The sequence below is a fragment of the Erythranthe guttata genome, chromosome 13 (genome assembly GCF_056151865.1).
Source record: "Erythranthe guttata isolate IM_541 chromosome 13, IM_541, whole genome shotgun sequence".
NCBI lineage: Eukaryota > Viridiplantae > Streptophyta > Magnoliopsida > Lamiales > Phrymaceae > Erythranthe > Erythranthe guttata.
Genome location: NC_142545.1, coordinates 1112472 through 1128433, shown reverse-complemented (window position 1 = coordinate 1128433; position 15962 = coordinate 1112472). Strand labels below are relative to the sequence as shown.

Below are 15962 nucleotides of genomic sequence, written 5' to 3'. Positions count from 1 at the left end.
TGTTAGAGTATCCCATAAACAAACTCAAATCACTTTTTGAATCAAATTTAGCTAGATGATCTCTATCATTTAGAACATAGCAGACACATCCAAACACATGCATGTATTCTAGATTAGGTTTCTTACCATAAAGAATTTCATATGAAGTCATCATAGATCCTAATCTTAGATACACACGATTTGAGATGTGACAAGCTGTGTTGACAGCCTCAGCCCAAAACCTCTTAGACAGATTTTTTGCACTCATCATCACCCTAGCCATTTCTTGGATGGTTCGGTTTTTTCTTTCAGCAATGCCATTTTGCTGAGGAGTTTTTGGAGCAGAAAATTCATGCTTTATACCCTTTTTATTACAAAATGCAAGAAATAAAGCATTCTCAAATTCCTTTCCATGATCAGATCTAATTCTACGAACAGAAGCTTGAAATTGAGTTTTCACAAACCTGTACAGATTTCTGAACACTTCAAAAGTGTCTGATTTTTCTCTTAAAAAATACACCCAAGTATACCTTGAAAAATCATCAACACATACAAAGACATATTTTTTACCACCTAGACTTTCTACCTCTATAGGACCCATAAGGTCCATATGTACAAGTTCAAAACACATAGTGGTACCAACGTGTTGCAGCACTTTGTGTGGTACTCTGGTTTGCTTTCCCTTCTGGCACATTCCACATATAGGAATATCCTTGATCTTGAGGTCTGGTACTCCTCTTATGGCATTGTATTTGTTGAGCAGCTTCAGATTTTTGAAGTTTGTGTGTCCTAGCTTCTGGTGCCATAGCTCTACTTCACTTACTCTTGAGCTCTTGCAAGATATGGTGTCACCAGTTTGATAGCAATTATCCATTGATCTGGAACCTGTCAATACACAATGATTTTGGTTATCAAACACTCAACAACAGTATTTATCAAACTCTACACGTAGATCATCATCACACAATTGACTGATACTGATGAGGTTTGACCCCAATCCTTCAACATGTAAGACATTTGAAAGTTTTGGGAGTCCCTCAATACTGAGTGTTCCACGTCCAACCACTTTGCCTTTAGCTCCTCCTCCATAGGTTACACGTCCTCCATTAAGTGTGTGGTAGTTTGATAGAAATTCCTTTGTTCCAGTCATGTGCCTAGAGCATCCACTATCAAAGTACCATGAACCTGAAATGTTAGCATTTAAAGAGGTGTATACTGCTTTGCACAAAAGTTTACCTTTGGGAGTCCATATTTTACACTCCCTTTTGGTACATTCTACCTTTTTCTTTGAAGTGTTCCCTGGAGTGATGTGCCTTATTTTGTACAACATCTTGTCACTGCTGAGTTTTTCACAAAATGGACGAATATGTCCTGGTGAGAAACAGTAATGACAAATGTATCCCCTTGTTCTGGATTCTGAAGTGGTAACAGTGAGATTCCTGGATTCCTTGTCATTTGAACCCTTCTCTTTGACAAAGACAATTTCTTTCTTCTTTACTGGCTTGTGTTTCTTCACTTGTTTCTTGAACCCTAGACCTTCCTTTTTGTTGTACTTTTCCAGTGACACAATCTCTTCGAGTTTAGTTGTGCCGGTATTCATCCTCTTGATTGCTAGAGTTGCTTCTTTGAGTTCATCTTTCACCTTTGCCAGTTCAAGATCCTTTTTGGTGATACCAACCTCCAAATGTGTGATTGTTTCTTTAAGGGAAGAATTTTCCCTGTTGGCTGCATCTAGAGCTTGAGTCGTCTTCTCCAGGTTTCTGATCAGCTTCTTACATATTTCTTCATCATCACTGACTGCTTCATTACTGGATTCTGCTGTATTCACAGAAATAGAGTTTAAACATGTATAATGATCAGTACTTAACCCACAAACTGAAAGTGTTTCAGAAAGTGTTGCAGCATCCAGAGAGACTCCTTGGGATTCTGTTTCAGAGAAACTTCCAGTAAGATATCTGACAGAAAGAGCTTGTTTAGAGGATTGTTGTTCCTCTGTCTGTTTAGGTTGTTCTTCCTCCTCATCACTGACAGCACAAATCAAACTCATTCATCTTCTTCTCAAGGTGTTTGCACATTCATTAGCATAATGTCCAAACCCTGAACAAGCCCTGCATTTAATATGATCCAAGTTAGGTGGTTCAGAATTTGAACGAATAAATGAAGAATTTTTTAAAGTGTTTTGAGAAGATGTTTGAGGAAATGTTTTATGTGGAATAGATCTGTTCCGGGGCTGAGTTTGTCTGTTTTGTGGAGAGCCTTCTGGAAATAACTGTCTGGGCTTGATTCCACTTCGTCTGTACGCCCTATTGAATTTCTGAATTTGAAATGCCACATTGTTGAGACATTCTTCTGCATCATCATCATATTCCAGAGCAACATCTTCCTTTTCTAATTCTGCCTGGAGTGCATTTGAGATAGCCTTTCCTTTCTCCTTTCTTTGATCTTCGAAGTTCATCTCTCTGGACTTGAGATTACCAATTAATTCGTCCAGCCGTAGAGATGATGTATCTTTAGCCTCCTCAATAGCAGTAACCGTCATGCTGAACCTTTCTGGAAGAGTTCTCAATACCTTATTCACCAGTGTCTCGTTGCTCAAAGGACCACCTAAGGATTGAAATTCATTAGCCAAATCAATCAACTTCTCATTGTACTGAGAAATTGTTTCAGTTTCTTCCATTCTCAGTCTCTCAAATTTGGAAGAGAGTAGTCTGAGCTTGGTTCTTCTGACACTATCTGATCCCTCACAATGTAGCTGAAGAACTTCCCAGGCATCCTTCGCAGAAGTGCATACAGAGATTAATTTAAACATTGTTAAATCTACTGAATTGAAAATTGCATTTAACGCCTTTGAATTTTGGTTAGCATTTGCAAGATCATCTGGTGTCCACCGTAATTCTGGAGTTGGAAAAACATCTCCGTCCACATCTGTGATAGTTGGTGGCTTCCATCCAGTGAGAATAGATCTCCATGCTCTCTCATCAATGGCTTTGATGTATGCCCTCATCTTGACTTTCCAGTAGGTGTAGTTCGTGCCATCAAGTACAGGAGGTCGCATAGAAGCAGTCATCTGAGTATCCATCACGAATTCGTTTCTGTAAAGAAAATAGGAACAAACACTTAGTATACGTCAAGTGTTGGCTCTTGATGCCAATTGAAAGAATTTATGGTCCCGAATTCGTATTATACAGAGATGTTATCTAAGATGTTATGACACTTGAGACAACATGCAGCGGAAATATAAAGATTAAAAGCCAATGCTCAGAATTGAAAAATGTTCACAAGTAAATACTTGTGAACTTGCCCTTTACAGGACGGAAAAATATATTAAAATTAGTATTCTAAGAATACAAACAGAAGAGGTGCGAAAACTTCTTCCTTATGAATGAATCTTTTTCAAGATCACTCTTACAATCAAATCTAGATACTAAAAGAAAAATATTATAAATTCTAGATTTCAAAGAATGTACTCATAAGGAGTACGTACAACAGATCCTAGAAAACACACTAAAATTCTCGAGATTAAAACTTCAGCTCTATATTGTTTTCTCGAAATCTGTAGAGTTCTTGAGTCTTGAGTTTGGTATTTATAGACTTGCCAAGCTTCCACTCCTCAGCCCATAATCTGCAAGAAAACCAACCACAAGAGCACTCAAGATAATGGGTTAGTGGGTTAGTTAGGAAGTTAAAATAAAACCCACAATTAAACCTACTAATCACAACTTAACCCACTAAGTCATAACACTTAGCCCACTAAGTAATAACTAAAATTTAGTTTGAAAGTAAGAGAGTTAAAAAACACTTTTGTAAAATATAACAACGTGTTTCAAACTATATTAGCGAATCCTCCATTATATTCAAATTTAAATTATTTTATAAAAATTCAACCAAACTCCCACTAAAAATTGTTTTGTTATGGTTTTACTTACGGAAAAATAAGTGAAATGTATTGTATCGAAAAAAATTGAACGTATGTAGTTTGCAAGTTCTTGTAGAAGCAGAATTTATTCAATGCATTTTAAGTAATTATAAATTTTCTTGGCGCGATAATTTTATTTTTACCAACAAATATAATAAGGTTAGGTGGATAGATTGGGATAATGGATAATCAAAAAATATGGTAAAGTTTGATGCGTGGTATTGTAATGGAGTGGGCAATGACTTTGAAGATTAAATTTGTGAGTTGGCTAACTCTTGTTAAAGTGGGTTGACCCAACCAACAAAATGTTTTTATTTCTTTTCTTTTTCTTTTTCATTTTCTATATTTATGAATATACCTTTATTTGGTTGACACGTTGAATTTTAGGATGACTTTTGTAAATTAATATATTTGTTTCCAATTAGAAAGTCAACTGAAAGTACCATAAGAAGAAAGAGAAAAACCTGCAGCAAGTCAAAACTATGAGGGAATTAATTTGATGCACATTTTCTTTTCATCACGTGTTTAAATAAAAATGTTTATTATGTTTTGTCTAGATTGAGGAACAACTCATCTTTTTTAATTTGGTATTTAAATCTGCAGCATACTAATTTTAGATACTTGGTTGAATTTATTGTATGCTACACTCGACAAAATTCAACTAGTTAGTGCCAAATCGTATATGTATATATATTAATTACATATTTTAGATATATTTATACATATTTTTGTGTGATTATGTATAAATCCATGGGTGAAACCACTTTTTGATCGGAAGTGGCCCTTATTCCTGTAGGAAAAAAAGATTTTGTCATTTTTTTAATGCTTTTTTTATTTTATAGTATTTTTTTATATTATTAATTGTCTACTAATTTTGCCCTATAGTTCCCAAAAACAATTAAGGCCCCCTTATCAGTATAGGCTCTGCGTTCGTGCTTGTGTAAATCTACGGTGCTATATACTAATTGATGTATTAATGAAACTTGGGCAAAACGAACTTTTAAAATTCTATGTTCATATGATATATTTTTTTCTTTTCTTTTAGTTAATGAAGGAACTCGCAGCCAACTATATAGATGCACGCAACCAACTATATAGATGCACGTGATAAACTTACACTATCGTATAATAATTTGCAAATCATACGAGAGATGTAAACCATACTAGACTAACCATGTGTGACAAGCTCGACTCAGTGATTGTTGGCAAGAGGATTATATATGATATATTTGTTTTTATGTAAAAGTGTTGAATTTGGTGGTTAAATTTTTAATATTTTTTTGTAATCTCAAGATATTAACCATCTCACTAATAAAACTCTCCATTTTTCACTTTTATATATGTTTTAGAAGATAAATTTTGGACCAAGATTTAATGTGATCATTGATTTATGAAGTCTAATTTGCTCTTTAATGATCACCTTCTAGATGAAACACATAATCATATTTATTGAATCTTAAGATATAAATCATCTCAACAATAAACTGTCTGCTCTTGGTGGTCCCTAACTTGGAAAACAAGAATTTCAAAAAAATTCCAATAAGAAAAATATGAGAAAAATGAAAAATAAAAGAAAATAAAATAATAAAATAATATTTCATAATTTTAAAGATCCAATTAATAGTATATTAAGTGATCATGAGCTACTTGTCATAACCATAAAAATGACATGTGTCACACCCTGAAACCATAATCACTATTCATCCAACTACGAGTAGGAAGGATTGAAAGTCAGAAATTGACAATTTTTATTTATTTATTTTAATAAGATATGTCTCATGTCAATTTAGTTATATGCCATACTTCAAAATGAAGTCTAACATCATAATAAAACCTTAGAAATTATTCAACATTATATTACCAAGAAATAATAGCCCAACTAAAATTGGCAATTATAAGAAGACAAATATAGAAGAGTATATTTGACATTACATAAGAAGTCGAATGGAGGTGTTGTAGATGCTTCATCAGGTGAAGTATATTGCTTAGTTTTGTATATTTAATTTATACACAATCAAACACGCGTAAATATCTTTCCAAAAAATTAAACACATAAATATGAATGTGTGTAAAATATGTATAAATTTATTTATACACATGTATAGTAAAATTTAATCCGATAAAATTTTTCGAATGTAATATAAAACAAGGGCGAATGGCATCACATGGGACTTAAATGCACATTGATCCACAAAAAAAAAAAAAAACAGTCTCTCAATTAAACCCATCCCCATGTCTTTAGTCTAAAATACCCTCCATAATATAATTCTTATCAATTCCATCCATTGTGTTCTAACTTCCTTAATATTACACATTGACCCTGGATTTAAACAAATTTATCACATTAACCCCCAAAATATTTTTTTTCAGAAAATAATTCTTTTTCTGAATTTTTTTTTCCGGCCAGATTTCGGCGTTGACTTTATTTTTATTTTTATTTTTAAAAAAATTTCCTAAATTTTTTTTCCGGCCGGTCAACCACCGTTGACTTTTTTTCGATTTTTGTTTCTTAGAAAAAAAAATATTTTAATTAATATTACTGTCTTGGCTACTAAATTACTGTCTCAGACAGTAATATTACTGTTTGGGACAGTAATATTATGAATATTATTTTCCCGAACAGTAATATTATTAATATTATTCTCTAAGACAGTTAAATTACTGTTGGAGACAGTAATTTAGCAGCTAAGGCAGTAATATTAATTAAAAGAATTTTTTTCACGAAAAAAAATTTCAAAAAAAAAAAAGTCAATTAACAGTTAAATTACTGTTTCCGACAGTTAAATAACTGTTGGAGACAGTAATTTAGCAGCAAAGACAGTAATATTAATATAAAAAAAAAAAAAAGTCAACGCCGGAGATTCGGCGGTCAACGGCAGTTGACCGGACGGAAAAAAATTTCAGGAAAAAAAAAGTCAACTCCGGAGACCGCCAGTCTCCGGCGGTCAACGGCGGCGACCAGCGGTCTCCTGTGGTGGCGGGTCAAAATTGGGATCAAAATTGAAATTAGTTAAAATTGGTTAAGTGATGAAATTTGGCTAAATTGGGATGTAAATCATGAAATTGGAGTTGAATTGGGTTTCAATGAACTGGGAGTAATTTTGATATATATATATAAAAGGATTTTCTTTATTTACAAATAAGTTTGAATGGGCTGAATTTATTTAAAAGACAAAAAAGTTGGATGTTCTTCTTTTAATTAAGTGCCCTTGTCATGGGCGTATTTGTCATTTGCTCATAAAACAAACTGTCAAAGGATCATATGAATGAAAACAAACCACAAAAGGGCTAATAGAAGTTGCAACTAATTTTACCAATTTAATTGACCAATGAATATTAATTTTGTGGAGACACTAAACAACAATAGGTCGGATTTGGTTGGAATGCAAATTAAATAAATAGATAAAGGGCCACTATCTAATGTTTTTATTTTGGTACAGTTTGACCTATTTTGGTTGGTTGAATCTGTATAAAAACACATCTATTTTAATTCAACTGTCTATTAACAACATTTTAATGTTGGGCTGACTATAGTTTATTAATATTAAACTAGTCAAACATTTAATAGTTTTATTAGATTTTTATTATTAATCTATAAAAGATTTGCAGAAATCATACTTGACGAAAGCAGCTAAATGAATAAGCTTTCAAACATATTCAAATCATAGTCTACTGTTACGTGGCGAATTACATATTATGAGGGTAAATTACAATCCCTTCTGTTTGGGTAATTACAACTATCCCCTCAAATATAAATCTTCTTACACGTCGACCCTCGCGGTTTTAAATGTAGTGGAATCTTCTAGATTATATGCAATATTCTCACTTTTGTACCCGTTTAAACCCATTCAAACTCCACATTTTGAAGCAAGATGATCATAAGATGTGTTTTTTGGCTTGTATATATCAAATTTTTGTGCATCAAAAACTGTATTTTTTTATCTTGTTCATTGTATAAATTTCGGGTGAATTGCAGTTTGCACCTCGGAAATGACCTAAAATGTACTTTGCATCCTAAAACTTAAACACTTCTTAATCCTCTAATTATTAGTTTTAAATCATTGGCCCATTAGCTCAGTTGGTTAGAGCGTCGTGCTAATAACGCGAAGGTCGCAGGTTCGAGACCTGCATGGGCCATATAATTGTTTTTTTTTTTCAGGTGAATTTTGCACAAAATGAGTACAAACTAGATAACATTCCACGAAATCTAGATATTATGTTGAATTTGACACTTAAGGGTGGAGGTGTAAGAAGATTCATAGTTGTGGGTAAATGTAATTATCCAAACATAAGGGATTTTTTCGTAGTTTAACCATACCTTAAGGGGGTGGTTGTAATTTATCCATTATTATTATTACTTCTGAATAATATTATGGCAAATGACAAATAGGCCCATGACAAGGGACTTAGATACACATAGGTCCAGACAAAAAACAGTCTTGCAAATACGCTCATCCCCATGTCTTTTGTCTAAAATACCATCTATACTATCAATTTCATCGATTATACTCTAACTTTATCAATATTGCACGTTGACCCTGGATTTGAACAAATATATCACATTAACCCCCATTGTCATCATTTTTTTTAAAAATATTTTTTTAGAAATTAATTGTTTTTCTGAATATTTTTTTTTTCGGTCAGGTTCCGGCGTTGACCGCGCGGTTCACCGACAGTGGTGATAGTACATGGGTGCAAAATGTATTTAGCCCCAAAAAAAAAATCTACAAGAATACATCGTCTTCTTCCACCGCCTCCCCTTTCTTCCACCAACCGCCTCCTCCACTCTTCTCGTCGGCGACTCTGTCCGTAGCAGAGGTTATTCCCTCTTCGCCTTCATGACTATCCTGCTCCATCGCCAATTTCTCTTTGTCACCGCAAAGTTCTGAAGAACCCCAGCCCTCTGGCATTCGTCGATAATGGAGGATCTTGAGCCCTTGCGTCCTTCAACCACGGTTTTCTGGCGAGAACGACGAATGCGAGGAAGTTCTTCCAGCAAGATCTAAGGGTGCGGGCTGGTCCAAGGTAGGTTCGACGGGACAGGCTTTTCCGACCAAATCTTCCGACGAGTTTTAGAGGTGGGGGTTTCGTACAAATTGAACGGAAACACTTTGATTTTGGCGAGTTGTGAGGCATAAAATGAATAATTATAAATTCGCCGCCGAATTGTTATTATGTTTGTTAAGCTTTCCAAATTCTTTTCACACTTTCCCCAAAATGAAAATTATCTTTCTACACTATTTTCAAAAACTTTCCTCAAAACAAATTCAAATATTTCTCTCTCTAACAAACATGATTTGACCGCTACAGTGAAAATTGTCTTCACTAAAATACAAAATCAAATTACTTTATCTTTTAAATTCTTCTTCCAAAATACCTTTTCCCAACACCTTTCAGACATGATTTGACTTGCTACAGTACAAATTGTCTCCTCCCAAAACACAAACAAACTTTATTTAATTTTCAAATTCTTCTCCCAAAACATCTTTCCCCAAAATAAAATGGAAATGGAAGCCCAAAAGCTTACCAAACAGAGCCATCACTGTTGTTGTAGTGGTGAATATAAAGAAGATGGCTGTGGTGGTGGTGTAGGAGAGCATCAGCAGATTGAGCAGATGGAGAAGATGGTTGTGGTGGTGGGCCGAGTACAACTTTTTTTGTTTAAATGATTATTGTTATTTAATATAAAATGTAACAAACAATTGCTAACTATATAAAAATACAATAAAAAAAACATATAAGAACTTTTAATATTACAATATATATTTGATTCTTGTTTAATTTTTATTTTTATTTTTAAGAATTAAAAATAAATACATAATATTTATAAAATTAAAGTGATTCTAAAATTTAGTGTATTATAGTTTACTAATTGCTAAAAAATCCCTTAGGGTATCTTTGTCTATTCACCATTAGTCAAAGTCTAAAAAGCCCCAATTGTTTTTCAAAAATAAAGAGTAGCTTATATTATTGTTGCCAAATCGACCGGAAGATCAAAAGGTTTCAGAGTATCAACATTCGAGAAATTAAAATGTGAGCTAGCATATTACCCTTTCGCCGAACAAAAGAGCAATAAAAAACAGCAAAAGAGTTAGAAAGATCAAGTAGGGAAGTGATCCAAATGGAACATAAGGGTCAACCCGCTTTTCATTAAATTGCCGAAATGATTTGTGCGTTGTCGCCTTCGAGAATTACCTGCTGCCAACCACAAGCTAATGCGAAACAGACACCACCAATGCCACCCGTGTCTCTCCAGCTACTGCATCCGGTTGCCCAGTAAGACGACAAACATTCCACCCTAGACTCCTTCCGTCGTCGCCCCGAGCCACCATCGCCACTTGGTATTTATCCGCCGTCATAAAACCCACATCAAAGTTCGGTTTAATAACTGAAGTCAGTGGTATCAGTATCAATATCATTATTAGTTTCGGTATCATTATCAATATCAACATCAATATCAGAATTTGCATCGGTATCAGTTAAATTATATGTATAGTATCAGTATCACTATTAATATCATTATCATTATTAGTGTCAATATTACTATAAGTATCAGTATTAATATCGATATTAATGCTATACAAAGCATAAATTGCAGGGGATTAAGTGTTATTTACTCAAATCTGATTTAGTAGCTATTTTATCAGAGTCACATAGGCAATACACTTTCATTCAACTAAATATTAGCTTATGAATATATCACACAGTAGACAAATAGACTACAATTTTCGCAATGAAACAGGACACGTTACAAACAAGACCATGAACGTAACAAATGCCTGAACCAGCATTTGATGTAAAAAGATTCCTTCAATATGCTTAAGATGCACGAAAAGCCTCAGTCTACTTGCTTAGGCTGTTTCTTGAACATGGAATCAACCATTAGTCCATCGGTCAGAGCAGTAGTCGATGTAAGAGATGCCTTCAGTATACTTAAACCCTGCAATAAAAAAATTATCCTAAGTGTTCGAAATTGTATAAACAAAAATAAAGAACGATACATAAAAGTCGAACATTATATATTAATTACCTCTTTTAGTCCAATTTGCACCTCGACTTCTTCGACATCAGATAACGGGATTTTGAGCTCAGTCAAAATAGAAAGACTGGAAGTCATAGTCAAAGGAGTCACAATCAAATCATCACTCACCATATACATTGTTGGTTCTTTGAGGTAACTTCCATGGCGGTGGCCGTTTCGAAACTCAATGACAGGATCCCGTCCGCTATACGACAACCATTCTTTGCCCAAATTTAAGTCGAGATTGTAATACATTCGTGGACCATTTTCTTCGGTAAGAGGAAGAATCTGATTTTTGGACATATAACCGTTACGTAGCTTTGGATTGATTAGCCTATTTTTTATATCCGGATTGCTCAGATATTTGTCCTCGTTGATGTTTTCGACACTTTGGTACAAATTGTCTAACTTGGTAAGAGAAGTGTTACCGCCCAAAAGGAACGCAACTCCTCCTAGAGGGACGGTCAGCAAACTGAAAAGGAAATCGACAAAATCTTCCTCCGATTGAGCAAACAATAACTTATTCGTAGATTTTTGTACCGTCAACCTCAAATTCATCTTCTTGGAGTTAGAATCTGCCTCGTGAAATAAATTTCCCGGTTCAGTTTCTATGGCTGCGGATTCCGTCTCGGGAATTAACAAATCCTCCAGCATAATCACAATCTAATCCAAATATTTAAAACCAAAAAAAAAAAAAAAAAAAAAAAAACAAAAAAGGTTAACATTAAAGAAAGTAAGAAATGAAATAGGGTAAATCACACCTACACCCCTGAAATATGCTAAAATAAATTGAAGGTCCATATGGTATCAGTAATTAGAATCATCCCTAAAAAATTATTAGAAACTCTATCGGAATAACGTATCCAATGCATTATCCCATTAAAAGTTTCTAACAATATTTCAGGAGTGATTGTAAATACAAATACCACAGGACCTTAAATTTATTTACCATACCTCAGGGGTGTATGTGTAATTTTACCAATTAAATTTCGAAACAAGATCAAGAAACTCACATCATTCACTCCGAAAGTCATTTTCCATTGTTCGGTTCCATCATTGTCTGTAATGGCAAGATTGCTTAGGGTTTCCATTACAGATCCAGCCACATTAATATTAGGCACCAAAACCATATCGCCCGATATTAAGAAAGACCCGTTTTTCACAGTAAAAATCCCACCATCACCATCAGACGAAGAATCCATTGTACCGATTTCTCTTTTCAGACTTTTCCCACACGTGCATGTAGCGGCATCGCGGTGCATGCTTATGTTTGAGTGTCTAGGATAAACACAATCAAAGTCTTCGCAGCAAAAGTACTTTGTCGGTCGAGTAGTACCGTTGATATCGAGTTTAAGTTTAAGGCATTCACCTTCGAACGAACTTCTCGGATTCAGAAGCATCTCCTTACAGCTCTCCGTCCAGAAATGACAGCTGTCGAGATTCTCTAAGCCGTTGTACAAACTTGTTAAGCTTCCAATTGTCGGCGGTGCCTCTTTGTCGTCGTCTCCACAGTAGTGCTGATTCAGGACTCTGACAATTGTTCCCAATGGCAATGTCAGAAAGCTGATTAAGACATCTGCGAAATCACTACCGGCTTCTAGGAACAGCACTTGGTCATGTTCACCTGTCACAACTTCCAAATTGAACTCGACGTCCTTGTAAGTATCCGACATTCGTTTGGCTTGTCTGTGCCAATAATTCAAGAAATTCCAGAACGACATTGTTTTGGCTTGTCCGTACCAGTAATTCAAGAAATTCCAGAACGACATTTTTTTGGCTTGGCTGTAGTACAAATTCAAGAAATCCCATAACGCCATTGTTGTTTGTGACTTAATTGGCTGTATAATAAATTCAAGAAATTGATCACCATATTTTCTTGGAGGATCCCTTTTTAAAAGGCCATAGTATAAACCAAGAGTCTGTACTGCCGTCCAATCAAATTCTAGGACCCCAAGGTTCTATGCAAAATGTAGGAGTAAATTGCAAATACTACCCCTGTGTTATCTCGAAATAGCAAAAACCCCCCTGTGATAAATAAACTAGCAAAAACCCCCCTGTGAAATTTAGTCAAAGGCAGAATCCCCCCTAGCTGATTTTTTAGACTTGAAATGACAAAATTGTCCCTCAAAATGTATTTATATATATACATATTATATGTATATTTATTATTTTTAATTTATTTGTTTAGAAATTAAAAAAAATAGTAAACAACTAAATTGATTATTTTTTAAATAAAATAATTAAAATATTTATAAAATATAAGAATTTATTAATTGCAAGACTCCAGGGGTATTTGTGTCTTTTTATATCAAGTCAACCCTCAAATAGTTCCATAGGGGGGTTTTTGCTATTTAAATAATTTCACAGGGGGGTTTTTGCTAGTTTATTTATCACAGGGGGGTTTTTGCTATTTCAAGATTACACAGGGGTAGTTTTTGCAGTTTACTCCAAAATGTAGACCTTCCAAATTCCAGGTCCGCAAAACGGGGTTTAGTATTTTATTTAAAATATTATAATAAAAAATAGGGTAAATTACAACCACACCCCTGAGTTATGGTCAAATTATAAAAATTTGCCCTCATGTTTTGGTAATTACAACCACCCCTGAGGTATGGTCAAAATACGAAAACCCCCCTTTTGTTTGGGTAATTACAACCACTCCTCAACTATAAATCTTCTTACACGTCCATCCTTGCGGTTTCAAATTTAGTGGAATCTTCTAGATTATATGGATTCTTAATTTTGTACTTGTTTTATCTCATTCAATCTCCACATTTTGAAGCACGATGATCATAAGATGTATTTTTTGGCTTGTATATATCAAATTGTGGTACATCAAAAACTGTATTTTTGCACAAAACGAATACAAATTAGAGAACTTTCTATGGAATTTAGATGATTATGTTGAATTTGACACCATAAGGGTGGAGGTGTAAGAAGATTCATAGTTGAGGGTAGATGTAATTATCTAAACAAGATGAGTTTTTCCGTAATTTTCGACGTATTTTTCGTCGAGATTGCCATTTATCCTTCACTTCAAGGGCATTGAGTCATTTCATCATTCCCGTCAAAATCCTAATATCCTTATCTTTTCTAATACACGAAAATACAATCCATTTCACTAATTTCAGAAAAACAAAAAATTAGGATTTTTTCTCTCAAAAGGAATTGTGCCTATTTTGACCCAAAATTGCGGGAATCTTCAACTTTTCTTCAATTAGTCGCTATTATGGTGATATGTCCCTAGAATGACGCAAATGCTTTTCACTTGAACAGATTCATTGCAATTCCAGTGAAAAATAAGCTGGAAATTGTAATTTGGGGCAAACTACAATAGGAACAAAAGTTTGAAGGGGAGAATCTCTTTTTTGAATTTGTAGGGGGGAAAGTGAAAGAATCGTAAAAAGTTTAGGGGGTGAAGTGTATTTTGTCCTAAAAATAAGGGCAAATAGCACTTCACCAGGGATATTTTGGTTCCTCAAATTTGCACGTTTTTCACTTTTGGTCCCCCATTTACTGCCGTGAACAAAATACACATTAATGTTGTCATATTTTAACACATTTAGTCCATCCGTCTGTTAGACCGTTAAGAACTAACGGTCTAACGGTTGACTTTGGTATTTTTCTTTGAGAAATTTGCAATAAGTCCCCCTTTATTCTTTTAAAATATTCTAAAAACTCCTAAAATTTCATTCAACCATAATTTAACCCCAATTTCATCAATTAACCAATTTTAACTAATGACCCCGATTTTTCAAAATCGAGTAATCCGACGTTGACTTTCTTTTTAACTCGGTTGATTCTTTTTTTGATTGATCATTTTTTGCCGTTGTTGACCGATGTTGAATGTCGGGTTAACAACGTTGACATTTTTTTTCTTGATTTTTATTTAAATTGTTGAGTAGTTGGAAAAATATCATTTAAAAAAATTCAAAGCTTATAATCGACGAGAAATATAATATCACAAAAGAAGTAAAAAGAAAAAAAAAGTCAATGCAGCTCAATGACGGAAAGATTTTAAGACAAAAAAAAAGAGATAAAATTAACGTCCGGTGTTAGCCCCAAAAATCGTTGTACTAGAGTGGTTATCTCATTTCCAAATTACTCCGCACAGGCCTAATTCATCTTCTTCATATTTGTTTGGGAAGAAATTTGGGATGCACTAGCGGTTCCACGAAAAAAAATTGAGGGGAAGAAATTATGGATTTTAGATTTTTTTAAAATTGTATTAGGCACCAAAATTTTAGATAAAAATTTTGTTAGATATTAATATTACGATACTAGATATTAATATAGTATTATTATTGTGTTATACAATAATAATATTGTATTGGCCGGAAAAAAAAGTCACAAGAGAAAGTTAAAAAAAATCAAGAAAAATAAAAAAGTCAACTGCTAACCGAGAATACAATGTCGGTGAACGGCGTCAAAAACAGTATTAAAAAAAGTTAAAAAAAAATCAACGGCGGTCAACAGTCAGCGGTAATGGTGGTAAAAATCGGGGCCGATTGTCAAAATTGATTAAATGATGAAATTGAGGTTAAATTAGAGTTGAATAATAATTTAAGGGTTTTTTGAATATTTTAAAGAATGCAGGAGTCTGAATGCAATTTTCTCAATGAAAAATCTCAAATTCAGCCATAATTCAACAGTTGACCGACGGTTACTTTTTGACGGTCAAACAGACGGAGGGACTAAATGTGTTAAAATATGACAACATTAGTGTGTATATTGTTAACGGCGGTAAATAGAGGACCAAAAGTGAAAAACGTGAAAAGTTGAGGGACCAAAACTGTAATTTTTCCCACTTCACCCCTTAAAAATTTCCACTTTTGTAAAAATATAAAAAAGAGACACCCCTTAAAAATTGCCAGGGTACTCTTTTTCACATGGGCTCGGGTTGTTTATAATGGAGAGACTAGTAATATCAGGTAAAGAGAGTTTGGGCCTTTTTGGAGTTTTAGGTATTATTTCGCCGGAGAAAACTTCAAAGGATTTTGCAAGGGGAGTATCCTGAGCCATCAAGGATTTTCCGGAAAGAGGTTT

The 15962-nt window shown here is 34.0% G+C and overlaps 1 protein-coding gene and 1 non-coding gene across 2 annotated transcripts; one reads left to right on the top strand and one right to left on the bottom strand.

Moving 5' to 3' along the window:
- Nucleotides 1–7958: 7958 nt before the first annotated feature.
- TRNAI-AAU (transfer RNA isoleucine (anticodon AAU)) lies at nucleotides 7959–8032 on the top strand. The gene has a single exon. It is a non-coding gene; the product is annotated as a tRNA-Ile (tRNA).
- Nucleotides 8033–10733: 2701 nt separating this feature from the next.
- LOC105961722 (uncharacterized) lies at nucleotides 10734–12733 on the bottom strand. The gene is made up of 3 exons (XM_012985976.2): nucleotides 11930–12733; nucleotides 10926–11579; nucleotides 10734–10835 (listed from the first exon to the last, which is right to left on the bottom strand). The coding sequence occupies exons 1-3, from the start codon at nucleotides 12731–12733 to the stop codon at nucleotides 10734–10736; spliced, it is 1560 nt and encodes a 519-aa protein (XP_012841430.2).
- Nucleotides 12734–15962: the final 3229 nt, after the last annotated feature.